Source organism: Fistularia commersonii, chromosome 1, assembly GCF_037954325.1.
Source record: "Fistularia commersonii isolate RoL2024-O1a breed Wild chromosome 1, RoL_Fcom_v1.0, whole genome shotgun sequence".
In the NCBI taxonomy this organism is placed as follows: Eukaryota; Metazoa; Chordata; class Actinopteri; order Syngnathiformes; family Fistulariidae; genus Fistularia; species Fistularia commersonii.
The window spans coordinates 13,698,753-13,722,522 of record NC_141284.1 but is presented as its reverse complement, the minus strand read 5'-3'; the positions used below and the strand labels follow the sequence as shown (position 1 = coordinate 13,722,522).

The following is a 23,770-nucleotide window of genomic DNA, read 5'->3' as shown; positions in this document are numbered from 1 at the left end:
AAAAAATTTTGTAAACAAGTGTTAAAAATTGAAAAACAAACAGCACACATATAAATGCATATATATCCAAAAGACGGGAAATGTGGTGTGGAGGTTCTCATTGGATAGAGTCAACACATTCATTAGTATTGATTAGTATTGGAGTTATTAATTTAGCACAGTAAACTAGATTTTCTGCTTCAGTCACTTACAGCCGCTTTACAGTTCTTGGGTTCCCGAGCATATGACAACTCATAGATTTCATCTTCAGTGTAGTAAAGGTCCAAAGACAGCTGCGTGTATGAAAATATAACATCAGCACGTGAAGACAAACAGAAAAGGCTCAGTGTCTATGAACATTCTGAAACAAATTTTGATGGTGCAGAATTTCAGTCAAAGGGGAACTACTGTCTCTTCAAGGGCATACAGCTGTTCAAGTATAATTACAGCGGCGCACACAGACAAAACAGCAAACTGAACTCATCCATCCTCCCTCGCTCAGTTTGTCACCCACACACACTCATTGATTACAGTCTATCATCACACCCACACAATTGCGGACAATCCACATGCTTTAACACAGTCATTTGCGTCTGCATTTGTGTTTAATACGACCCCGTGAATTAAAGGGATAAACAACCATTGAAAGACGCTGAGACTGACACTACCGTTAAAAGATGGACGAGGTCCTTATTTGCATCCAGTGGCGGTGCGATCTGCTGGAGCTGGATCAGCTCATTAATGTGACTGTAGAGCGCCTGCAGCTTCTGCATGTTCACTTTGTTGTCTTCCACATAGTCTGACATGGCCTCGTTGACCGAGATCAGGTCTTTAAGGTGGACACCGAGGATGGGGATTTTAAAACCGGTACATCTGTTGAATGCTTGTCTATAGTTGTCATAGTTTCTGCAGGATGACAGCAGATCTGTCATTTCATTCAGTACCTGAGGATAAAAAAAGGACATGTTTGCCTCTTTAAAAATACACTGCTTCAATATAATCTTATCAATGACATACAAAGATGAATATGTCTCCTTTTGAGACATCCTAATGGAATGGGGTTAAAGGACATTAACAAGTCCCTTATTCACAACCTGATGTCAAGAAGTCTCCAGGGTTAGTTTGACATTTCCAGGACAATCAAAAATAGTGCAACATTTTTTAATAACCTTGAGCTTTGAAAAACATTTCCCATGGAGATAAGCCAGCACACTCACATATTTAAAAAGACAGGTAAAAATGTATCCTGACAATTTCCTTTTATTTGGCATGACTAGAAATATAGACCTTGAAGTCAATGCTTTAGACTTGTGAATTGCTGTATTTCATTTCTGTGTTTTTTTATTTTATGAGGTTTACTCTTTGTCTCATATTGTTAAACCTATTTTGACTCTCAAAATCCAACTTATTTTTTTCCCAGGCAATAACTTGTGATCACTACAGTGTCTCTACAGTGCTGTTCTTTACCTTGATGGCTTCGCTAGGCACATGTGAGGTGGTATCCTTCAGTCTGGAGATAGAGCTGTGACAAAGCCCTCCAACCACCGCCATTAGTGTGTTGTAGTTATGCATAACATGTAGACTCTGGTGGACACATACGGAAAGCACAAATCTGTCTACGTAGGTACACAGGTAAAAACATCCACTGCTAAACTAACCCTGGTTACATAATCGACAAAAGCAGTTACATAAACCACTCATATTGTTAGTTTTTCTTACTTGGAACTGATGTCTCGCTCTTTTGTCTGCACTTTTCAGACTGATTCATGCTGTAGCTGGAGCATTACAGTGTGAAATGTATTAATTCACACTTGGGTTTTGAGGTTGAAAAGCAGTGAGCAGCAGCAACAGCAGCAGCCACAGCAGCAGACTGGTGCATTAATGTTCAAGTTCAAGTGGAGCTCCAGAGTATGAGGCTGGGGGATGGCTCTCAGGAGCTCGCACGTCACTGCATGCAACTTCAAACTACAGTGGTTTTAACAAGCATGATCTGATCACTCACTGCTCTTGGCTTTTTTCCTTCTCTTATCCACTTCCACAGACTTCTGAGAAGTGTGTTCCGCTTCCTAACACCATCACCCTGCATTCACTTCATATTTTTCTATCGGTAAAAACCTTTCGAATCTCTAAAAGCCTGGAGCAGGGCAATTCTGAATCATAACCTCTTCTGTGTGAAAAGGTATTATGAAACTAGTGGCTATGGAGCACCTATAGTGTTATTCAGTGTGTGACGGTTAGATAAGGTGTGTGATAAACTGGATTTGCAGCTTCACGCATGCCAGGATGAAATTTTGCTGGTTCAGAGCTGCATCAATGATTAGATAAAGGGTTAAATTGACCACTACCTGTGCCACGTGAATAAACTTGGTGAAAACCTCAGCTCTCAGCTGGGCTGTCGGCCTACTCAGAACCATCAGCTGAACCCACTGGGAGATTCCATTACACAGGGCAATGGATCGCTCCATTAGGGGGATGTCCTTAATGCAGCAGCTGCGAATGTAATTCTGGTAGTCAACAAACTAGTGAGAACAGAGAGGAAGGAGGTGTAATTAGATGCACAAAAATGGTCCGGAATTTCGTGGCTGAGGCCTGAAAACAAGTCCTAAAAATATGCACCCAATAATCTGTCTTGAAGGAAATGTGAGAACTCACTGATATCCTGCAAAATGATTTGAACTCCAGGAAGGTGAGGTGTTCAGCCAGTTCAATGGGTTCCAGGTGGTCGAAGAGGAGCGAGACCTTTCTCTTTTTGCTGCAATTAGCTTTGATCTTCTGGCTGGCTTTCCATGACCAATCCCGCTCATTTCTAGAGTTTAACAGAACCACCTTCACAATGAGTAAACATGGGGATGGGGGGGGGGGGGGGGGTAAGGGCTGGGTGCTATGGAAAACTCATGAAGCATAGAATAGATGCTTATCTTTCAATATGGATTTATAGACGATGAGATAAGATAATCCAGAGGCACATACACAATGCAAATGACTTTGTGACACCCCTGCTCTAGGGCAAAATGAAATCAAAGGAAATTTGTCTTTGACCTTACCTCTACAATATACACCTTAAATAAGATTACTGCTAATAGTGTTGTGTAGATTGATTTTTTTTTCCTCCAAAAGTGTATTTTGGTAATTTTTTAACACTTTTTAGATAAGAATCATATTGTAGCTTTTCTTTTTTTCTTTTTAGGTAATATTTGAAAACTTCCAGTTTAATGGATTTTTTTATGTGAATGATCAAAACCGTGAAAACAAGTCTTATTGGCACTGATTTGAGTCTGGATGTAAATTATGCCTCCCCAGTTTTCATATTCATATTTTATACACCCCCCGCCCTGGTGAATATCACAGTAGTATACAAGTATGTTTGTACATCATTTTTTGTGATGACTGTAAATTAAAATGACTTTGCCATTAGGGTATCAGACCTGCATGGTGTGTATGTGTGTCTATATGCATTTTTGCTTTCCAGACCTTTGACGGAAAAGTCCAAATTCTGAGCTCAGAGTCATGTGTAGGCCTAATGTCTCAGTTGACAGCTGGCCTGACTTTGACACTTACATCCATTTGGTCTCTAGGAGAGAGCAAAGATGCTCCTGTCCCTGCTCTCTGATCAGCTCCCTGAGCTGGTCCAAGCTGTCTGACAAGCTGTGGTGTAAGCGGAACATCATCCAGAATTCCTGGATCCAGTATCTACAGGTCAGAGATGCTGCGGTGTTAGTGATAGGATTCAGAAAACTACAGTTAAGAATACTTCTTAATACATTAACATCTTCAGGTGACCTGATTAGATAGCATATTCTCTGGCTCTCTGATGGCTGCTCGTTGACCACTGCTGTTTTAAATGTAAAAACATCAGTTAAGGATGTAACTGATAATTATGGTGTACTCTTGGATATTTTGAGCTGTACTCGTCAGGAGTCGTCAGTTTGACAGTTTCATTTTTTTCTTTTTGTTGGCATAAGCTTTTTGGTCAGTGCAATATGCCAGACATTAATGTTTAGCAAAAATAAGCTTTAAAAAACATGATATATGTTGGATTGACAGTATGGTTTAACCGGCAACTGAACCAAAAGGCAAACAGCAGTGACATTTGGTGATGTGGGAGGAAGCAACTGCATGAAGCTCTACTGGTGAGCATCACTGAATGAATCATTCTGGCATACAGGAAAACATGAATACGGCATTTGCAAAGAAAATACACAATCAATGTGACATAAAAATAGAATAGCTTGATTAACATCCATGTGTTTGGGCTCAAGTTACATCCTGCCCCCCCTCCTTTTCCCCTCACCAGAAAACACTCACCAATGAACGTACAAACTGGCAACCCCAAAGCTTCTCATTAAATGAAGGCGCTTACATATATATATATGTATATAGACTGACACTATTGCGCTAAATTTGCAGAAATTGTCTTGAAGTGAAGCACAAAAAAAGGCTACCTGCGTCATGGGAGCAGAAGAGCTGCCTACACAATGCTTTGGCCAGACACTGATGAAGGCTGTTAATGACCCCCCTGTCTCTTCCCTTATCCTTACCCACTCACTGAGTATATCAGATGTACAGTATGCTTTGAGTCTCGAGCTCAGATTGAGAGTTAAAATGGCAAAGGGGCATTCTGTTGTATCTTTCTATCTGTGCGAACACAGGTCTCTTTAAGCAGCGTCTGTGTTTATATATAGTCGAAGAGGACTATAGTGACTGTGTGGATGTGTGTGTGCGCATCGAAGAGGCCGAGGTAATTAACACCTGAAACCCTGAGGCCAAGCCGTCAGCTCCTCTGAGAGGCTCTGTGACGCCACTGCTGTTTCCTGAATGGAAGCCTGCATGATTTAATTTTTTTTCCCCAAAGGTGTGAAGCGGAGAGATTTGAATTAGACAGAAGAAAACATTTTGAAAGACACAGAAAAAACAGTTGAATTAGACTCATTGATAGTGTACGCAAAAAAATACACTAGAGGGAAAGAAAAAAATGCAGAGCTAAAAATTGTTCGGAAATAGATGTGTAAAAGGTATAAAAGAACAAAAAGTAATGATGAACCTCAATTATCAAATGATAATGTTTCGTACAGGACTTAAGTACAAATTTGAAAGCATGTGGCAGTTAACCATTGATTTAAAATTACAGTGGGTGACAAAGGTTCAGGTGAGCACTCCTTTGTTTGAGTCACGTGACTGTGTTGTGGCAGTGTTTATAGCTATTTGTAAGACTGATGAAGGATATTGAGCGATGAGTTTATCCAGCAGATCACTGGAGGAGATGAGGAGACGGTGCATGGTGAGGGTGATGTTCAACAAATGGCTGCTCCCATTTACACATTCATCTGTGCCTGCCAGAGAAATGAGGGGAGGGGAGGGGGCATTATTGTTACATCATATAAGCACTACAAAGTTAAGGACATGATTGTTTCTCGGGTATGTGCAAAAGTTACACTTTCTGGTAAAATATGGCCAAAGTTGTATAGCAAGTAATGAGAAAAATGTGTAATGCGGATTCAGAATCAGAATGCTGATTCAAAAAAAAACAAAAAAAAAAAACAACCCTTACAAAAATTTGGTGTTACTCTATAATAGATATCTTGTTGTTCTAAGTATTCAGGCCTTAGAGAAGTTCAGCAAGTTTCCCAACCAGATAAAAGACCTGCATGAGATGTGATATAACATGGGTATTCATTTGGAGTCTAAGCATAAACAAATTTTGCTTCCCTATAGGAGGTCGATGTAGTAATCTGTGAATGATTACTACATAAACACTCATACAATAGTTAGGTAACAAGTAAGCAAATAAAAGTGCAAGAAAATAAAGGAAAACCTAAGACTGTTTTTTGTTACGATAATCTAAATTATGTTGCTGCGAGATCTGGATTATCTGCCTTTTGTATAAAAGGATAATGAAAACAAATCATTTCGTCTATTAAGGCCGAGAAATGTTGGTCAACTGTGGTCACTCTTTACTGACATTTACAAACCAAATTAACATTCTGAATTAACGCACAAGTTACCAAAATGGACTGATATTTGTTCACATATGTGCTATGAATATAGCATCCCCATACATGAAAGACGAGGGAAAGAAAAACAGTAATTCAGGATAAATATTCAAAAACATGCGACATGCCATCTGCTCCATGCCTTTTCTCACTACGACATTTATATTAGGGGCAATTTTACAAGATGAAACACCCAACAAAGGCACCCACAAACTGTTGGACTTGTTTTCGCATTTAAAGACTCACTTCTACTGCTTCTTCCTCTGACTGTGTGAACCTCTGCTGTTTGCGTATCTTACTACCCTTTCCTCACATACATATCACTTCCTCCCTTTGACCACCTTTCCGCATCTCGGTCGTTTGTGTCGGCGCTGGCATCTTGGGACAGACAGTGTGAGAAAATGTATTTCCACCACTTTGGAAAAGAGCCCATATGTTTATAAAATACTGAACATTAAGTTGAGCTTAAAGTTACTGCAATATATCATACCTCCACTTCTTTGACGTAAAAGATATAAGCATATGGAGCATTGAGAATACATGTTATACACTCTGGGAAGAAGGTGAAAATGATCATTTGTGTTTTTAAAAAGGTTGGAAATTTACTCGTATCCTGACAATATATCCAGTCTCTATGGACAAACAGCAAAAGAAACCCTCAACTCCTTTTTTCTGCCCGCTTTCAGGTCAACCTAAAATGCTTCACAGTAAGAAAGAAAAAAATGGAAAAAACTGCAGGTAGAGAGAAAATAATAGAACAATTTAGAAATGATAAAACATCAGCAAATAGCAGATTGTCAAATATCCTTCAAATTTTCCAGTCATTGGCATTTATTTTATGCAATCTCTAGCAATTTTCCCTGGGTCTTTTGAAAATTCCAGCAGCACTGTGCCTAAAAGCATGTCACCTTTAAACCATATCACCTTGAAAATACAGTACCCCTGGTGCCATGGCAACAGGCTTTTATCAGTGAAAAAGTGTTTTCTCCAGCTGCAGCTGACTAATCCACCATATCCTGAACAGGGTGTGTATTTGTTTGTAGCACTGTGTGTAACCAAGGCCTGTTAAACCCACTGACTATCAGTGACCTCAGGAAATCTCAGTAAAAGAATAAACTGCAGAGAACAATGACAGGTAAACAAAAAATGCACTACTTGTTAGGACACTAGAGTTGAGAGAGTAGCTGAGAGACATTGAATGAGAACTTTGTTCACATGTTCCTCTGTCAGTCTGCAGTTATTTTTGTTTTATTATCTGCTTACAGTTTGTGTGATGAGAAACCTATGACAGATATGCAACAGGAAGTGACGCATATCCCTAAGGTAAACAATTTCCCCATTCATCTTTCAAAACATCCAAACCCAAATCCCTGTCATTGCACGTTTAATTGCTGGAGGAAATCCCTTTTGGAAATTTTTTACTGGAAAATTTGGAAAGACACATCGCTATGGAACTGTATGGAAATAAACACAGCACCGGGCCTAGTTTTGAGGTTATCTTGGACCATCCATCAGCAGTTCCAAACCTCTGTGTCACCTTTCCTTGTTTTGACAGAAGCTATCAGGCAGCATGACCCTTTTGTATAAGCCAAATCCTAGTCAGATGCCGGATGATGGTTATCTCCCTGTGCCCTGAACATATGTTGCCATAATAAATGTAACTCATAGTAATTGGTTGACAGTGTTTGCATTTGCACGTTAAAACCAAGAATGTCTAGGTCACAAATCCAATAACAGTTACATTTTAAATGGTAATAAAAGAAAAGGAATGTTTTGCTGGAAGTAGTTAGCTTGAAGTGATGCGTTAAGGACTGAATGGATGATCAGAGCAGTTCATCCGACCCCTCCACCAATGTGCTTGGAGAAGAAAAAAACACAGCAAGAAAATGAATTTGCTCACTTCAAAACCACCACCACCACTTATAACAACAAAGCAAACTGTAGCTTCCAAAGTAATATGCTTAGGTGAGTGAAAAAAAAAAGTTGTAATGCAGAGAAAACAGTCAAACTCTAAGTAAGCATATTACATTTAAACTCCTTATAGCTCACGACACTCGACACAGACCCGACCATGAGAACAGAGCAGTCAGTCCAGTCAGGAGAGACTGATGATGCCAAAATCCATTGATCTCCATCTCATAGTGCTTGGCCTTTCAAAGGTTTGTCAGCATCTGAGGACCACTGTTTAGGTAGCTGACCTTTGGGCTCAGCCAGATGTGAAGCTGCCATCAGGTAATCCTTCAAATAGCTCTTACGTGCTGTCTCACATTTGAAAAGGTGGCAGGACCCGAGGGGTTCGCCTGTGATGTGAGCCTGAGGACCGGGATTGTGCTCCGTTTTACCGAGAGAAGCCTTTCAAGGAAACTCAAGTGATACAAAAAAAAAAGCATATTGACGCACCGATAGCACTACTTGCACAGAGACTTCAGTGTCGCAAAAATTGTGAGAACAGTGAAAATATGAATGGTCTTCCTGACTTCTCTGTTATTATATTCCTTGCATATCTGAACCGAGCAGCAGCCAGCCATTACTACCTAGTGCTTCCTCGCCACTGAAAAATGAAATGTGGTGATGGGATGTCATATTATGTGTAGCCCATTGTAACACCTCTCCATTGCTCCATTTGTGTAACCAGGCAACGGAAATTTGAAAGCTTCTCTTTTAGAGATGCAATCACCATAACTCTGAGAGCACTCCAGACAACTTGATGAAGCTGATGAGCTTCACTTGATCGATAGAACTGGAACCTACTCGATAACTGCTGCACCGTTTCCTTAGAAAGGTACCCCACACAACAATCCAATAAATATGTCAACACAAATCTAACTAATATATGAAAATGACAACAAATAATTACAGACAATTTCATTTCGTTGATGATTCGCTGAAGGGAGAAGCCAAAAGAAGAAAGACAATCTAATGCGAATTATTCTAGACTCACAGTGACAAAAAAATGCTTGGATTTCGATGACACTGTCAGAGAGCAATTGACAAAAAGCGCATGAGCTGAGTTGTGGTTCACAGTTTTGTTGAAAGCTGGCCGAATATTAGAAAACACTATATTAGGTTCAACATGTGCTCAAAATGCCATCCAATAGAATGACAAACGTAGAACTTTCAGTCCTGACGCCATCACTCAGAGCAAAGATAGACGTCAGGCAGAGTTGTGTACTGTGTTGTGTTATTGTACAGGTATACCTAACAATGGGACCGACAGATTAGAAAAAATCCCAAACAAAACAGACAAGCGTCTCTCAAATAAAAAGGATTTCAAACAGGGCCTACTTTAAACAACCACAAATAGAATCATGATCATTCTTGTTTAGGCAAAACTCAAACTTAGCTTATCTTTTTGTTTTGCTCGGGGCCTGCCCGAACCAGACAAAGACTTTCAGCTCAGCCCCACGCAGGAATGTTATCAGGGAGGTATTCTATCACATCAATTCATGTACAAGTAACTGAAAATAAAGGCAAGTTTTAAGTTGCAAGGGATTCAGGCATCAGTATTTGTGTGTGTACTTGTCAAGAAGTCCATTTTAGACCGGGAACTGCCGTCAGCAATGACTCACCGAAGGACTGCAGGCAGGCATGGATGAGCTCCTCCCAGGTGGCTCCCTTGGTGAGGTGACCCAGAGACATCACGGATCTACCGGCGGCGGTTTGGGCCGGACTGGCTTTGTGGAACCGTTGAGGGCGGACCGGAGGAGAAACTCTCGACCTGGGGCTGCACCCTGGAGTCACTCTCCTTGAGGAACACAAGGGCAAGTCTTAAAAGGAGAACTGTTTAACTACATTCACCTTTCCTTTTCATCTCGAGACCACCCTCTGACCGTATTATTCATCAACATAACAAAGACGAATATCTTAATTTTTTTTTTTTTGTCTAACATCACAACGTATTGTGGCGTGTCCAGAGTCCAGACCCTGCACTGCGATTCAGTCGCTCATTGTTCTCGTTTCCTTCCTTGAACTTGGGGAAACACCGGGTGATTGCGGACATCCAGGCGAAAGACCGGTAAATCATGCGTGTTAACAAAGTAAAAGTCTGGAGCGCAACGACGACTTCGGTTCACGCACAACACGCGTAAAACCAGCTTGGTTCACCTTTCTGGCGCAAATAAAGACGATCGCCCGTCAAGTTCTCATTGAATTTCATCAGAAACCCAGGTCTGCTGGCCGAAACACGTAGATGCGTAGTCGTTGTCATCTCTCAGGGAAAGGCAACAGTAAAACTTACGCGTTGTCCTTCCCTCTCTCGTCCGCCGCAATACTTTCATTTTGGATGTTCTCTTTCGACTGACATCCCATGGCGAGGTACTGAGCGACGAGCGGTTGAACCAGGCTGTCCATCTGCGTCCTCCTGGACGGGAGCATCTGACCGCCGCAATGTGTTCGCTGCGCGTCGGCGCTCCCAGCTGCATTGTGCTGACTCGTCAATGAAAATGACACAATTAAAGATTCACCCATCTCGTTCGTGGGTGGGCGGCTGCATGCAGAGCTCTCTCTCTCTCTCTCTCTCTCTCTCTCTCTCTCTCTCTCTCTCTCTCTCTCTCTCTCTCCCACATACACACGCACATCCACTTCACCAACTGTTTGCTTCAGAACTCCTTCCACTTTGCATTTTGTGCGATATGCCCTGCAAAATGAGCTGAGGTCACTCGGGTTTTTATTCAATTATGATTCAGTCAACTATTTGATTGATAGAATTCCACTCTCTCGAGGTAAAAGAGAAGGGTTGCCCTTTCTCTGAGAGAATGTTAGGATTTAGCATTGTGCCACAGGTTGCCCAGGTAGGAGCCACTACTTAAACTCTGCAAACTCCTTTTTTTCCCCCCTCAGACATGTATCATGAAAACTTCTAACAGCATGCACGTTGGCCTCTGTGCCTAATTCAGGTGTCTTGGAAATGTAATTTGAAGGAGGATATGACAGTCACTGAATTTACAGATCTCTGATGTCTTACAATTTGAGATATTGTAATCTCGATTGAGTTGTAATACAACTTAGATGGAAAAATATCTACCAGAGCAACAAGCTTGTGTTGTCCTCGGGTCCAACAGCTGTCCAGGTCCTTCAGATCTGTATCTACTTGGTCACTTCTGGGTCTGTTATAGTTGTGCAACCACACTGTTAAATTTTGTGCAACTTAGTCATTTACACCAATTATGACAATGATTATTTAACATCTTCCATGCAGTACACAACCAACAGCTAGATACTGGCCCAAAACTGAGTCCATCAGAAATAAGGCAATTGCATTCCATTTCAATGTCACATGAATGTCACTTTGTCTGTCTTTATTTTACAGGGGAAGTTTTGGGTCCACCAGAATTATTCTGTTCAATAAGAAAGTTCTTTGTAAATCCTGCACATACAAGATGCAATGCTAATAGACTATATGTGCAGGCAGGTCTAAAAGAAATGATTCACTTATTTTATAAGAAACACCCAGGCCACCAAGCAGACTCATTCAAATACATGAGGACTACAAAAATATGCAACAACACGTGCAGAGTAAAAAAATATGAGCGTTGAATCTGCAGCTTTAACCTTGCCCTTTTCCCACTCACTTGGCAATCTACTTCTGAGCAGTCTTTCTTTCTTCTTCTTGCTGAGTATTGCTTGTGTGTACACAGTGTCCCAGAAATGATAAGAAGCGTCAACAGTTCAACAATTCTGTTATGCCTTAACGGTGCCCCCATGTGGTTACTGGCTCTTTTCAATCTGATTTCACTTGCTCATTTTTTTTATTTTTGATCTGATCTGCTGTTTACACACAACAGATCTACACATCTTTCATCAAAATGTATCACAATGAAATATTGTTATGTCAGATATGTGATGTGACCGTTTGACCACTGATAGTTTGTGGCCCCAACTTGGCCCAATAAGTTCAGTGTTAGTGCGGCCCACATGTTTTTTCTCACACACACATTTTTGCTGAGTTGTTACCCGTGGCAATTTATATGTTTTTAATCCTTTATGGCAGCAGCCTCCAACCTTTTTTACACCACAGATCTGAAACGGGTGGCATACGGACCTGATTGCAACACCAAGACTCCACACCAATAGAGATAGGCGGCTGACGGGATTGAGGTACATAAAAATGGAACACTGTGTTGGCTACAGGTGAGCAATCATATAATATATGCCTACATCCGTTATAAATAATTTCAATCATGAGAATCAATTTGTGTTGTGTAATGTGAGGTGCTAACCAAATTATTACAGACTCTGCTTTTTGTGTTGACTTTGATGGAAAGGTATGATTCTTGTCTTTTGTTTGGGTGTGTTGATAGCTTGACTGCTGTTAATCATTACCAAACTGGCAAGACTAAAATGAATTATTTAGAATAGACTTCTTAATGGTATTTTTTAAAAGTACCAATACACCAAGTGCACCCATAAGAGGTATGCAATTGATGCTGATGTTAGGAACAGGTATTCGGAGCTCAGGAGCTGGAGCCGTTCCAAAGGTTCAAGAGTGACAATAGTCTCAAGGACAGTACTCACAAGTCAGAAAGAAACACAACAATCACTAAATGACATATTTTGTTTTTATGTTTTATCGTCATTTTTCAGGTGACGATTAGATGATTATTTTTCCTGTCATTTTCCCTTCCTTTGCTCTTTTTTTGAATAACATCTGGTACATTCAGCTATTGAGTTTGCCACCAAAGCCAAGGTCTACTTGTTTGATACCTTGTTACTTGGAGTCATAGCCTTCAAAAATGGCCTCCCCATGATCATGGAGGATGAAGACATCCTATAGGTGCTGCGCAAACAACATCCGTTCAGTCAACCCTATTTTCGGGAGTTTTAATCCAGCTAGCTGTCCAATTGTTAATATAATTTTCTTTCTGTATAATCCTAATAAATCTGTCTCATTATGATTTTACTGTGTATTCTCCCCTTTCTTAAAAGCAAATAAAAAAACATCAGCATAAATAGTACTCTCAGAGCTGGAAGTCTTTTAGGCCTTCCCATCAACAGGTATAAATATTGTTCACTGGTCATAGTTGTGATTTTGTTTTTTGACCAGTGACAGACAACAAAGCTCTTGTTTGACTGTAAGATATGTTGCAAATATATTGGTAGATCCTTATAATATTAGCTCCATACAATCAGGCACGTAATCTGTGTATTGTCCATCTTTTAATTGTCTCTCTGATTATACTTTCTATGGGGATCAATAAAGTATATCTTATCTTATCTTATCTTATCTTATCTTATCTTATCTTATCTTATCTTATTGTCAGTATGTGTGAGCCACAAGTCAATCAGTTAAAGAGCAGGTCAAATTACAGCACAGTTTTCTTTGGTCGACTGCAGTGATTAATGATTGTAGATTTAACAGGTAATTCATGACTGCAGAGCAGTTGCTGGTGAATGTATGAAGTGTAATCTATCCCTCTGGGTATTAGTGGCATAAGCTTCACTAACTTTGTTATTTCCTTTCCCTCCTGTGTAGGTAGCAGACATCATGTGTTTCCATTCTGACACAGGAGGCTTTCTTCCAGACAAAGTCAGTACTCTTCAGGAGGTGTCGAGTCCCCACCTGAAAGTGCCCCACTTACCCCTTTGGTCACTGAAGATGAAATCACAGCTCTACAGGGTACAGAGCCAGAGGAGCCTCTTTTTAAGACAGACCTTTCTCAGGGTGTATCATAGTACTGACCATTCACATTTTTATGTAAGTAATTGAGTGTAAAAAATGTCTAATTGTATGGATTGTTTGCAACACTAACGACAGCCCAGAGTAACTAATCTAGGATCGTCATTTCGGTTTCAGTGTAATGACAGTGGGTTGACATGATTACATTTAATATATAGAGATAATATTAGTATAATTTGGTATTATTTTCAATTAGAGAAGTCAAAGTGGATAATTCAATCCAGCACTCATCGTTTCATGTAAATGTCTTCCAGGCCAACTATGTGTGGAAGATGAATCAGACCAGAGTTAGAATCAAGCAGGCCACCTTCCATTGTACCTCATCTTACACAAATGATCCACAGAGTTAAAAACAAACAAACAAACAAACAAATAAATAAATAAACCAATGCATTACACTTTCTGTTTTCTGCCCGTCCGTTTCAATTAGGAGTCACTCTTCAGGAGTACAGGGACAGCATACAGGAAATGTCACTCACATCTAATAAGGGTCTCAGGGTATATGGAAGAAGTGACTTTGTACCTGCCACCTGGACACATATATTTATAACATTACCAATGAATTAGTAGCCCTACTGAAAACGAGAGATTCCAGTCATTGCACTAAATTTTTATTATGCCTGTCCAGTTCCTGCCTTCACCTGGATATAAAACAGTGATCAGATGTAGTATAAATCAAATGTATAATATATGAAAAGATTGCATTACAGGCATTTGTTAAATCTCATAGTGCACCAGTTTGAAAGGCACTGAGTACTCATGACTGTAATACAAAATGTATTACAGTCATGAGAATGTGATAAAACCCAAACAAAAAGTACTACAGCAAAAGTTTTTATTTTTTAACCTCCCAAGGTTAGTAACATTACCTATCTCCAGCAGCTGCAGCAGTTGCATTTTGAACGGCCCTTGCTACCTCATCACAGAGCACAGTCCCCTGGTTTGCTCCAATCCCAAAGGTCCCTCACCATCCCTGAGCTCCAGTGGCGGGCTGTGCATTTCACACCCAGGCCTTCAGTAGTGCTCCATTCATCCCCTTAATAACTGCTATATGGCTATAAAACTGTCAGTCTTTTTAAGATTTCCCTATTTGTATTCACCTTTTCGTTGTGGAGCTAAGTTTCCCTGCGCGCTTGCTCACTAAGTTCTAGATCTACTCTGGTTTCCCCCCGGGAAAGTTTTGCGCAAACTATGATTGTGCTCATGCGGCTCGCTACAGATGCAGCCTGCTTGCTCTGGCTAGTACGCTCTCTGACGATCCAGTAAAAAGGCGTGCGACACGCTGACGTTAGTGTAGCCTTCTGGAAGGCATTGGTGTCATAACTCAAAATCTGATTGGTTAAAGCAACAGTTTCATCAACATTTATTTTTCACCAACCCATTTCACCTGTGAATGGTGAAATGGGTTGCTATACGCCAGGCAGATTTCTCCGACTTTGACCCAGCCTGGCAACAAATAACAGCTGAAATTTGCTCTTTGTTCAATGAAAATACATGTCTGGAAGCAGCACAGTCGGGGAAAAAGCTATGAATGGAAGTGGCCGACCATTTGGAATTATTTAATCAGATTTGAGATTCAAAATATACTTAAGATTCAATTATAATTAAAATCAGTCTGTGATTCACATTTTTTTAGACCAGCAGAGAAGGCCTTACAGGCCCTGATGGCCCACAACTGCTGAGCTCCCCTGTGAAGGAGCAGAGCACCACACAGCTACACTCCCTTGCACGCTTAACTAAGGACTCAGCATCACTCTCACAAGGTGAACCTGACCAGCTTCCTGTAATCCCAGCAGAAGCACCCTGGCCTGGTACTTGTGCCTCCAACACACCCAGGAACATGGTGTTGTCTGTGTCTCAGCTGAATCCCCATCATTTTTGTCTTTCAGAAAACAAGAACATGACTTGCAGTGGGTTACAAGTCTATTGTCTGGTTTCCAATATTGACCAGCAGATGGCAGTAAGTGTTCTGGTCAAATATTTGATTCTTTCTAAACGTGAAAAGTAATTTCTATGATAAGTTCCTAGTTTTGCATGACAATGCATTCTGTTAGATTTATTTGTATTTTTGTTTGGTCTCAATTTTCTATCAGTTACATTTTGAGACTATATTTGTCTGTGGAGGCTCTCAGTCATCCAGGTCATGAGGAAATTCAAGTCCAGTTGCCAAAACTAGAAGATTTTGATAAAAGTATATTTAGATTCAAAATGTATCGATAACCTTGCTTTTTTTTCATCCAATGTTTTCAGACTGTGTCCTAAAATGTCAACAATAAAATTGTTTTGACATTGTAAACACCATCTACAACACACAAATCCATTAAATCTTAACATGGTATGCTCAGTCTGATTGATTGCCTGCACAGATTGGTGTCGGTGTTGCGGTTAATTGATTGTGAATTGCAGGGACAGGTATTGATGTATCAGCCATTAATTGGGGTAAAACATTGCGAGCAAATACAGTACTTGTCTAGTACTAGTATGGATAGCCAAAGAAGAAAAACATGTCATGCCCAAGACATGCTGGGTGGAAATGCTGAGTCTTCTTGTGCCATCACTTTATTTCAATGGAAGATGATCACAGGTGGGTGCACACCTGCTCTATGTAAGCACAATAGCACATCTAATTAGTGCAACCACTTTTGCTGGGATCATCAGAATTGGTGCAATGGACACTACAGCAGCGTAGTGCTGCAACCTGCAGTACAAATAAGGCCCCTTGCATTAATTACATCTTATTGCTGTGGTTATCTACGTGCAAGGGCTTGGATGCTTTCCAAAGCTTTCTAATTGAAAGCATTAAACCGATAAAGTAAGATTTTAATTAACTGGGAGGCGGCTCAATGCAAAGCTTTGCATCTCTCTTAGCAACCAGCTCCTCCTCAATGTCTGCTAAACCCAAGAAGGACAGATCCTTCCCATATGCCTCCTTTAACCCTTTGCAATGTTCAGTCTGTATGTGGGTGGGTTTCAACATGGAACAAAGGCTTGACACATCATCTTAAAGTGATTCATTTGTCAGTTGCAGCATGCAATTCTTTAAAAAAGTAAACAACATCCCCCACAGAAATCAGTCTTTGCCTGTTGTGTTAACAGCCAAGTCAAAACGCAATTGTTAATCTGCAATTTTTTTAGCAGCCTCACTTAGACAACATGGAAACAAGTCAAATAACCACAGCTATGGATTGGAAATTGGAAAAAATTAAACCATAACTAAATAAAATATATCAATGGAAAGTAAAATCATGGTCAGCAGGGGGTCTCCTGTCACCTAAAGATGAGAGATGAAGTCATTCACAGGTTTGGTGGGTTATGGGTGAAAATACTTGTTTTCTTTCCAGGCAAAACATCAGCTTGATGCCTGGCTATGTGTGCTTGACTGTCCTGAATTGAAACATGCTGCGGGTCTATACAACCAGACTTCAGGGAGCTGACGGTGGTGACCTTCATTGTGCATCCAAAAGCTTTTTTAGGGGAGAGGAGGGGAGGGAGAGGACAGGCTCCTTTCATTGAAAACCTGATTGAGGCTCTTATTTTAGAGAAACCTTGCATTTCCTCTCTGTCACAATAATACCTCATGTGTAGCACTTCCTGTTTCCCAGGCCTGGAGGAAGGAACAGGGCGCTTGTCACACGGTAGTCACCATTTCCTCCCTCCCTCTCCCCTCTCCCTTCTCCCAAACTTCAGACAGTGTTGTGTCCTTCATTGGGAATGATGACTGCACCTTCAGCACCATGGCAGGATACTGCTTGACTATATATAGACTCATGTTGGAAAGGTAGCATACAGACATAAACAGAAAGTTTAGGATGTCCAGCTGTGTTGATTTAGCATTTGAAAATGGAGGTTCAACTGAGTGAGGATAGTTATTGTTTTGTCTGAGAAGTGGAAACACACCAGCTGTTTGCTTTAGGTATAATAGAAATAGATTGTCCACAAGCACTGATCATCACTGAAGTATTTTGCATACTTCAGAAGTTGAAATCCAAATATGATTCTCAGACAACATTTCAATAAGAAAAATTCATCCAATTTTTAAAGTCCTTTAGCATATTAGAAGTACTGGGAATCAAAGTCGGACTCATATCAGGCTGCATTATTGAGCACTTAGCACCCTTCTGACACCACCCAAAACAAAATTAGTGTGTCCCCCTTCCTGCTGCCTTATTTACTTTGCAGCAAGTTACTGTCATACTGCTGTGTCCAGTTACCACAAAAACAAAGAGACAGTGTATTTAGAACAGGCCTGTGCTCCTAAGCAACAATTCCTTCTCTTAATGAGTATTAGGCTGCAGATTTGTTTATAATTAATAGGGTGTTATTAATTATTAAAAAGCTGGGGATAATTTCCCTCAAACCAGTCCCTTAAAACAGCATCTCGCCTGAATTATCATGTCTGCACATCTGAGCACTTCATTAGTATGAATTTGCTTACGGTGTGCACACTCAGACCACAGCTCATTTTGTTATCATTGCTGAGGGGAGGGAAAAACTGAACTGTTCGGACCACTGAACCATTTGTAATTATGTTGTTTGAGAACATTTTAATTTGTACTCTCGACTGCAAAAACCCTTCGTTTCGGCTAATTAATTGCTCAGTTTCATCCATGGTCTGGCCTTAGGTCTGGTGATAGTAACTCCTGCCACTGACTTGTTGAAAGAACATGATCTGCTGGTACTTCTGGATAGTGCATTGGTTGACTGGCAGGCAGGCAATGGGCAGCTGTTCCAGGCAAGCACCAACAAATTAGGCACGTCAGCCAAATAATCTCAGTTTCATAATTCATGTGACCATGTGTAATCCCCTTTATTTATAGGTTAGTACGACCATAATCAGATATTGAGATACAGTATAGCACTGAACTATATCCCTACAGTCAGTCCACCATCTGTTGGAAAAAATCTATTGTTGAATCCTGCTTAGCCCCCCACTATCTTCCTCTCACCTTACTTGACCTTTTTTAGCTGTTCCCGGGTAATATACAAAGGGGAAAAGAATATCTAAAGGAGAAAGCTTGACTTCTCTGCGTGGCCTCTCAAGTACAGTTAAAAACAGAGCAAAACTAATGGCATGTATTTATGTACCACTGCAGTCAGAAAACTGCCTCCTCAAAAAAACCCTTCAACTGTACACGGGTCCAGCGCATACACGGGCAGATGTGTATGCGCTGTTTGCATCTTTACAAACTGCTTTGCCATGTTTACTTGGATGGCTTGGAGCTTGGGGACCCATAGAGTGTTCTTCCAAGGGTTCAGTCATATTGTGACATCCAGATAGAAAAGACAGAGAATGATTGACAGGGGTGGGATCAGATAAAATGTGTTTAAACCAAAGAGCAGGGATTTTAGACTTCAGCAGACCTAACTGTGTATGCATAAATAAAATGAATATGTCCTGTTTCTTCTATAAACACGCTTTTCTGATGATGGAAAGTGCAGGGAGAATTGTTTGTAACGAGGCACAGGCCAAATTTCAAGATTGTTTTTTTTGTTGAAGGCTCCTCTGAAATCCGAGTTCTCCAATCCATCCACTTATAGAAATAAAGTTTCTCCCTCTAAAACTGGATAAGATGGGAAATCATTGATTGCAGCAGGGATTCATACACAAACCACATGAGAGGGGCAGCTGAACACATTTTGGTCCACGCTCAAACAACTGCTGTGTAACTAACCCATCTACCTTCCCTCTGGCGACATTCTCATTCACTGGAGAAAATAATAAAATTAAGGGGGTACTGACAATCTGAATGATAAATGGAAACACACAGACAAATGTGGATGCCAAGCATCCAAATGAATGTGACAAACTCTCCTGCGGAGTCCGCAATTTCAAAAAGCAATGGTGATTTACAATTTTAATAAGCTTGACCTTTGCCATCATGCGACAGTAGAAAATATTATTAGAGTTTTGTGGAACAATATTGTTTTAAATAAGTTGCACTCAGAATTTGTAATTTTTCTGGCTTTGAGAACTTTTCATGCATCATTTAATTGAATAAGTTCTTTGTTGGTCAAAGGATATAATGTTTTTTCACCAGCATTTCTAGTAATTGGTTATTAGAATATTGGCAGCCACTTAAGCTACCAATGTCTTTGATTCAAAAGATGTGATATTAGCATTTGGCAAGTTTGTCATAATTAAAGCCTGCAAGTGTGTGGGTGGTTGTAGCCACAGGACCTAGAAGAACAAGAGGAGCAGGGGACTCCCTGTAGCTCTCTGAATTAGTGCCTGCTGGTTTTGCCTGGCAGCTGCATTCTGGGCTTGGCCCACTGACAGCCTGGCACTGTGGCACGGTGTTGTCAGGGACAACCAGCAGATTGGAAGGGGTGCATCAGTGCCAGGTACACCAAACACAAACTCTTTAACAACAGCAGGTTTTGTCTTCCAACCGGCTTGCCATACACACATCACTTGTCATAGAATATCATTGGATTAATATGAGATTACATTCGGTAGTTTAAATACGTAAGCTTTCAATGACATTTGAAATAATAGAAATCATGAAATGTCATATTTAAAGCGAGCACCTGATCCAGAACAGTCAAGGGGGAAGGCACCCTCATTGTGCCTTCCCCCTTAAAATAAATTTTACTCAAAATCTATTTCATCACCGCCGTGGTGACACACTGAGAGGGTCATCACGTATTTTTAGTTGGCCTCTAAAGGTGTCTGTTGAGTATTTGACCGCTCTTGTGTAGAGGGTGTCACTGGTGGGACTTTGGGAGATCCTGGGCCTGCCAGGGCGGACTTGGCCTGTGTCGGTCCAGATGCAGCGGCGTCTGTCCAGGCATGGCACTGGGATGTATGTGGGGCCCAAGCACACCAGCTGCTATCTCCTTGTGACAGACAGCTGTATTTGAATATTCAAAGTGCAGATTAAAGTGTGTTTGTTTGGCCACGCATGGTGTGCTGTCAAATGGACCAAAGTGTGGAACTGCCCAAACATGCACAGGTCACTTCAAGTGCATCTTAATCGGCAAGATAATTATCCTATCATAGCTGAAAAAGTGAGCACAGAGGAGAACAAGGCTGATGAATCACAACAAGGCATTCTGTTAGAGTAAAACACTAGTTTTCAAATCTTAAAGCATACCGGCCAGCTGTATTTCTACTTACAAAGGCTCAATTTTAACTGTCCGGCATCCACTTCGGCAGATGGCATTCATCTCATGCCAGAAGGCCACGAAGACTCACAGTTCCACACATTCACATTCACAGCAATGCTCCGTCACCCCTGCCTTAATCGACCTTGGCCTTCTTTGAGATGTGTTTTGGAGGTAGTTTCCACAAGTGTTTGATCAAATAATCTGCTGGCTAACTGCAATGGAAGTGGTGAATGTGTATTATCAAGTGTTCTTAGACTGGAAGCAAAATGAGCAGATGGCCTTTACTTACCTTCCTGAATAAGTGCAGTAAACCAATGTGTATACTGATTGAGATTTGTGGGTAAGCTGTTAACCTCCACTCTCTTTGTGTTGTAATGGGGAAGGCAAAATGGTTGCTAACTGCTGGTGAACAATGGTATGCTCTAATGGGACCAAAGTGTTTTGGTGCTGCTGGTTTAATGAGGATGAAGCCACTAATTATTGCAACCAACTGAATGTACCAGAGCCAGATGAGCCTGCTCTTCAATATTAGCTCAGCACAATAGAATTTAGAATCCTATTCAATAGAATACATTTACATTATACCCAAATGTATCTTTAAATTGTAATTCAATATATGTCTTTGTTGACTAAATGCAGCCTGGTGTAAAATGCAAACTTATTACCGGGCTAACCAGTTTGTACGTCTTTCTGTTACACAGTGGAATCTTCATGAAGGTGTGTACCAGCTCAGGTGTATTATTGCCCTGATCTGATGTTAGTTCCCTTCCCAACCCCTGCAATCGTAAAGTGATACAATACCGGTGTAAACCTCACAGGCCAAGCATCCCGTAGGGGCGAAATGTTTTTTAGCAGCCATATTTGCCTCTCCGATTTATAGATTCAATTGTGTGTGGGTGTTCCTCTGGCACGCAACCTACTCTTCCACCATCTATATCAATAGATTTTATTGACTTTAATAGGTAGGAGGCGCAATCCAATTAGAAATAATCAAACAAACAGACAGAGAAAGAAAGAACAAAATTCTTCCAGATTTATCTTTTCCCATAGTAGTTCTGTTTTCATACTAGGATTTGTTAGTTCTTTTCCCCCAAATGTCTTACTAAGTAATGACTCCTGCTGGATTATTACGGGCTTGCAGACAATAACTGGGATGTATCTTTAATTACGTACACTCTCTTATTATCACCACGCAGTGTAGCAATTCTGTTTGCAAACAGACAAGTTGAAACTAGACGAAAATGATTGTCTTGACATGTAAGACACGCTATCAAAATGGCTATTTAGAAGAGGCCATTGGCTGCCTCACACAACTCTTTGAAATTCTAACATCTATTCTTCATACATTGATATGTATTTTTTTAATTTGCATTTTGGTATTTGTTTGGATAATTCATTCTGAATTTATCGAATGCACGGTTAAGTACAGTATATGGATATATTCTCAATTGTACTTTAGAAAAGTAGGTGTGACCGCTACCTTGCTCTACTTAGATTTGTTGAAAAGGAATTTAAGTACAGGTTAATAAGAATATTCTAAAAATACCGTACTCAAATACAGTAAAAATCTTGGTATGTTCCAATGAATATTTCTGAAATAAGATCACGCGTTTTTCCCTTCTCTGGTATGAAAGGAGACTGACTATGCAAGGAAAAAAGCAAATTAATATTCTTCCCTTGCATGTTCATGCTGTGTTTAAACATCTGACCTCTAAAACTGAACTCTTCCCTTCAGTGCATGAATACTTTGAACCTGGCGAACAAAATAAAATCCACTTGCTGTTTCAGCTTTTGAAATTTGTGGTTCCAGTGTGTAGGTGAGGCGCATTGGGCACATTGTTGCAGGCTTTCCCAACCAGTTTGTGGTCGCTGTGACAGCAAGGATGGAGCAATTTCAGTTCATAATGACGGCAGTGGCTTAAAATGCGCAGCAACATGATTTCCAGGTTTTACTTTGATCTCCAGGAGGCAGATGTGGTAATTTCTACTGTGACCAGGTAGTGGAATTGGGGGGAAAAAACATTGAATAAGGTATCAGCAGTACAGTGTCAGTGTCATTATCTGAAATATTAAGGCCCTCCCAATCTTGCTACCCACAAACACGCACATAAAAACATATATTGGATGCAGCCCTTGGAGAGAGGCATCTGGACTGTTTGATTTTGGAGTCACTCAACATTTATTCCAACAGAAATTATCAGTCCGCATGATTCAGTAGGGCTGTCAGAAGGGGCTGACGTTAGAACAATGCTCATTGTCGTGTCTGACAGTGATAAACCCAGCCGTTCTGAGTTACTCCGATGATATTCATTCAGTGGAATACGGCAGCGTGACGATTTTGGAAGGGATATGACATCACTTTCAAATTGGTTTGCGTCAAACAAAGACACATAAGGGAGCCTGAGAATCAGTTGTTCCAATCCCAGAGTCACAGCCGCACATCGAAGCCAAGTTTATATTTATGTAAGAACAAATTAAATGTGATGATGCATTGTTTAAATATAGCTGAGAATGGTGTTTGTGTCCGTTTCTAAAACATGTTACCTGTGAACAAATTGTGTGTCCTTTGCCTCAGTTTAGGGGAATGGAGGCTCTGATAGCTGAGGCCACTGGAGAGACACATTTTACAAATGTCTCTGGAATTGGTGGCAAAGGTACACTTTTTTCAGAATGCTGGAGGCAAATAGTGAACAAATATAGGTGATCACAGAGGTCCTCATATACAGAGCAGAAATCCGGTTAACTCTATCACCTATAAAGGGCTGCGTGGAAACAAGATATCCATGTGACAGCATTCTGTATTAACCAATTGTGAGAGATAAAGCCACAATGCTTCTTTTAAATGTGAGGTGTAAATCCTCCGGAGCATTATTGTCTGTGGAGGAGCCATCAAGTCTACACAGAGTCTCATTCTCCTTTGTGCCCTGATAGGTTTACCAGCAGCACTAGCAGGAGTCACTTTCCCAAAGGACAAACAGGAACCAACTTCAGTGTAGCTCGGATGTTTATCTTCTTCTCC

At 40.6% G+C, this 23,770-nt stretch overlaps 2 protein-coding genes across 5 annotated transcripts in view; one reads left to right on the top strand and one right to left on the bottom strand.

Annotated features, from left to right (window-relative positions):
• LOC147237445 (RAS guanyl-releasing protein 1-like) overlaps positions 1 to 10,422 on the bottom strand; it is a 15,509-nt gene extending 5,087 nt beyond the window's left edge. Inside the window, exons 1-10 of one of the 3 annotated variants that reach the window (XM_086149129.1) lie at positions 10,207 to 10,421; positions 9,539 to 9,714; positions 5,204 to 5,309; positions 3,760 to 3,822; positions 3,538 to 3,669; positions 2,632 to 2,785; positions 2,325 to 2,498; positions 1,447 to 1,563; positions 648 to 923; positions 192 to 272 (exon numbers count right to left, since the gene is read on the bottom strand). In XM_086149129.1, the coding sequence (XP_086005255.1) occupies positions 192 to 272; positions 648 to 923; positions 1,447 to 1,563; positions 2,325 to 2,498; positions 2,632 to 2,785; positions 3,538 to 3,669; positions 3,760 to 3,822; positions 5,204 to 5,309; positions 9,539 to 9,714; positions 10,207 to 10,343 (1,416 nt within the window). In that variant the 5' untranslated portion in view covers positions 10,344 to 10,421. Of the gene's footprint in view, positions 1 to 191; positions 273 to 647; positions 924 to 1,446; positions 1,564 to 2,324; positions 2,499 to 2,631; positions 2,786 to 3,537; positions 3,823 to 4,728; positions 5,177 to 5,203; positions 5,310 to 9,538; positions 9,715 to 10,206 lie in introns of those variants that run through there. The other 2 variants (XM_086149120.1, XM_086149138.1) reach the window with 2 other exon arrangements.
• Positions 9,603 to 23,770, top strand: LOC147237444 (uncharacterized). 2 transcript variants are annotated; one of them, XM_086149152.1, is made up of 6 exons: positions 9,603 to 9,730; positions 11,986 to 12,098; positions 13,441 to 13,662; positions 15,281 to 15,455; positions 15,534 to 15,604; positions 23,683 to 23,770. In XM_086149152.1, exons 3-6 carry the CDS (start codon positions 13,453 to 13,455, stop codon positions 23,698 to 23,700), a joined length of 474 nt encoding a protein of 157 aa, XP_086005278.1. In that variant the 5' UTR covers positions 9,603 to 9,730; positions 11,986 to 12,098; positions 13,441 to 13,452; the 3' UTR covers positions 23,701 to 23,770. The 2 variants fall into 2 exon arrangements, 1 of the variants encoding a protein (XP_086005278.1); XR_015106344.1 differs by lacking the exon at positions 23,683 to 23,770 and having other exon boundaries at positions 15,281 to 15,407; positions 15,534 to 15,811.

What these genes read in the sequence shown, in the direction of transcription:
- LOC147237444 (XM_086149152.1), top strand. Translation starts at nt 13,453, where the DNA reads ATGTGTTTCCATTCTGACACAGGAGGCTTTCTTCCAGACAAAGTCAGT. An exon ending in CTGACCATTCACATTTTTAT is followed by an intron (nt 13,663 to 15,280) that starts GTAAGTAATTGA and finishes ACATTTTTTTAG; the next exon opens with ACCAGCAGAGAAGGCCTTAC. An exon ending in AGCAGAAGCACCCTGGCCTG is followed by an intron (nt 15,456 to 15,533) that starts GTACTTGTGCCT and finishes TTTGTCTTTCAG; the next exon opens with AAAACAAGAACATGACTTGC.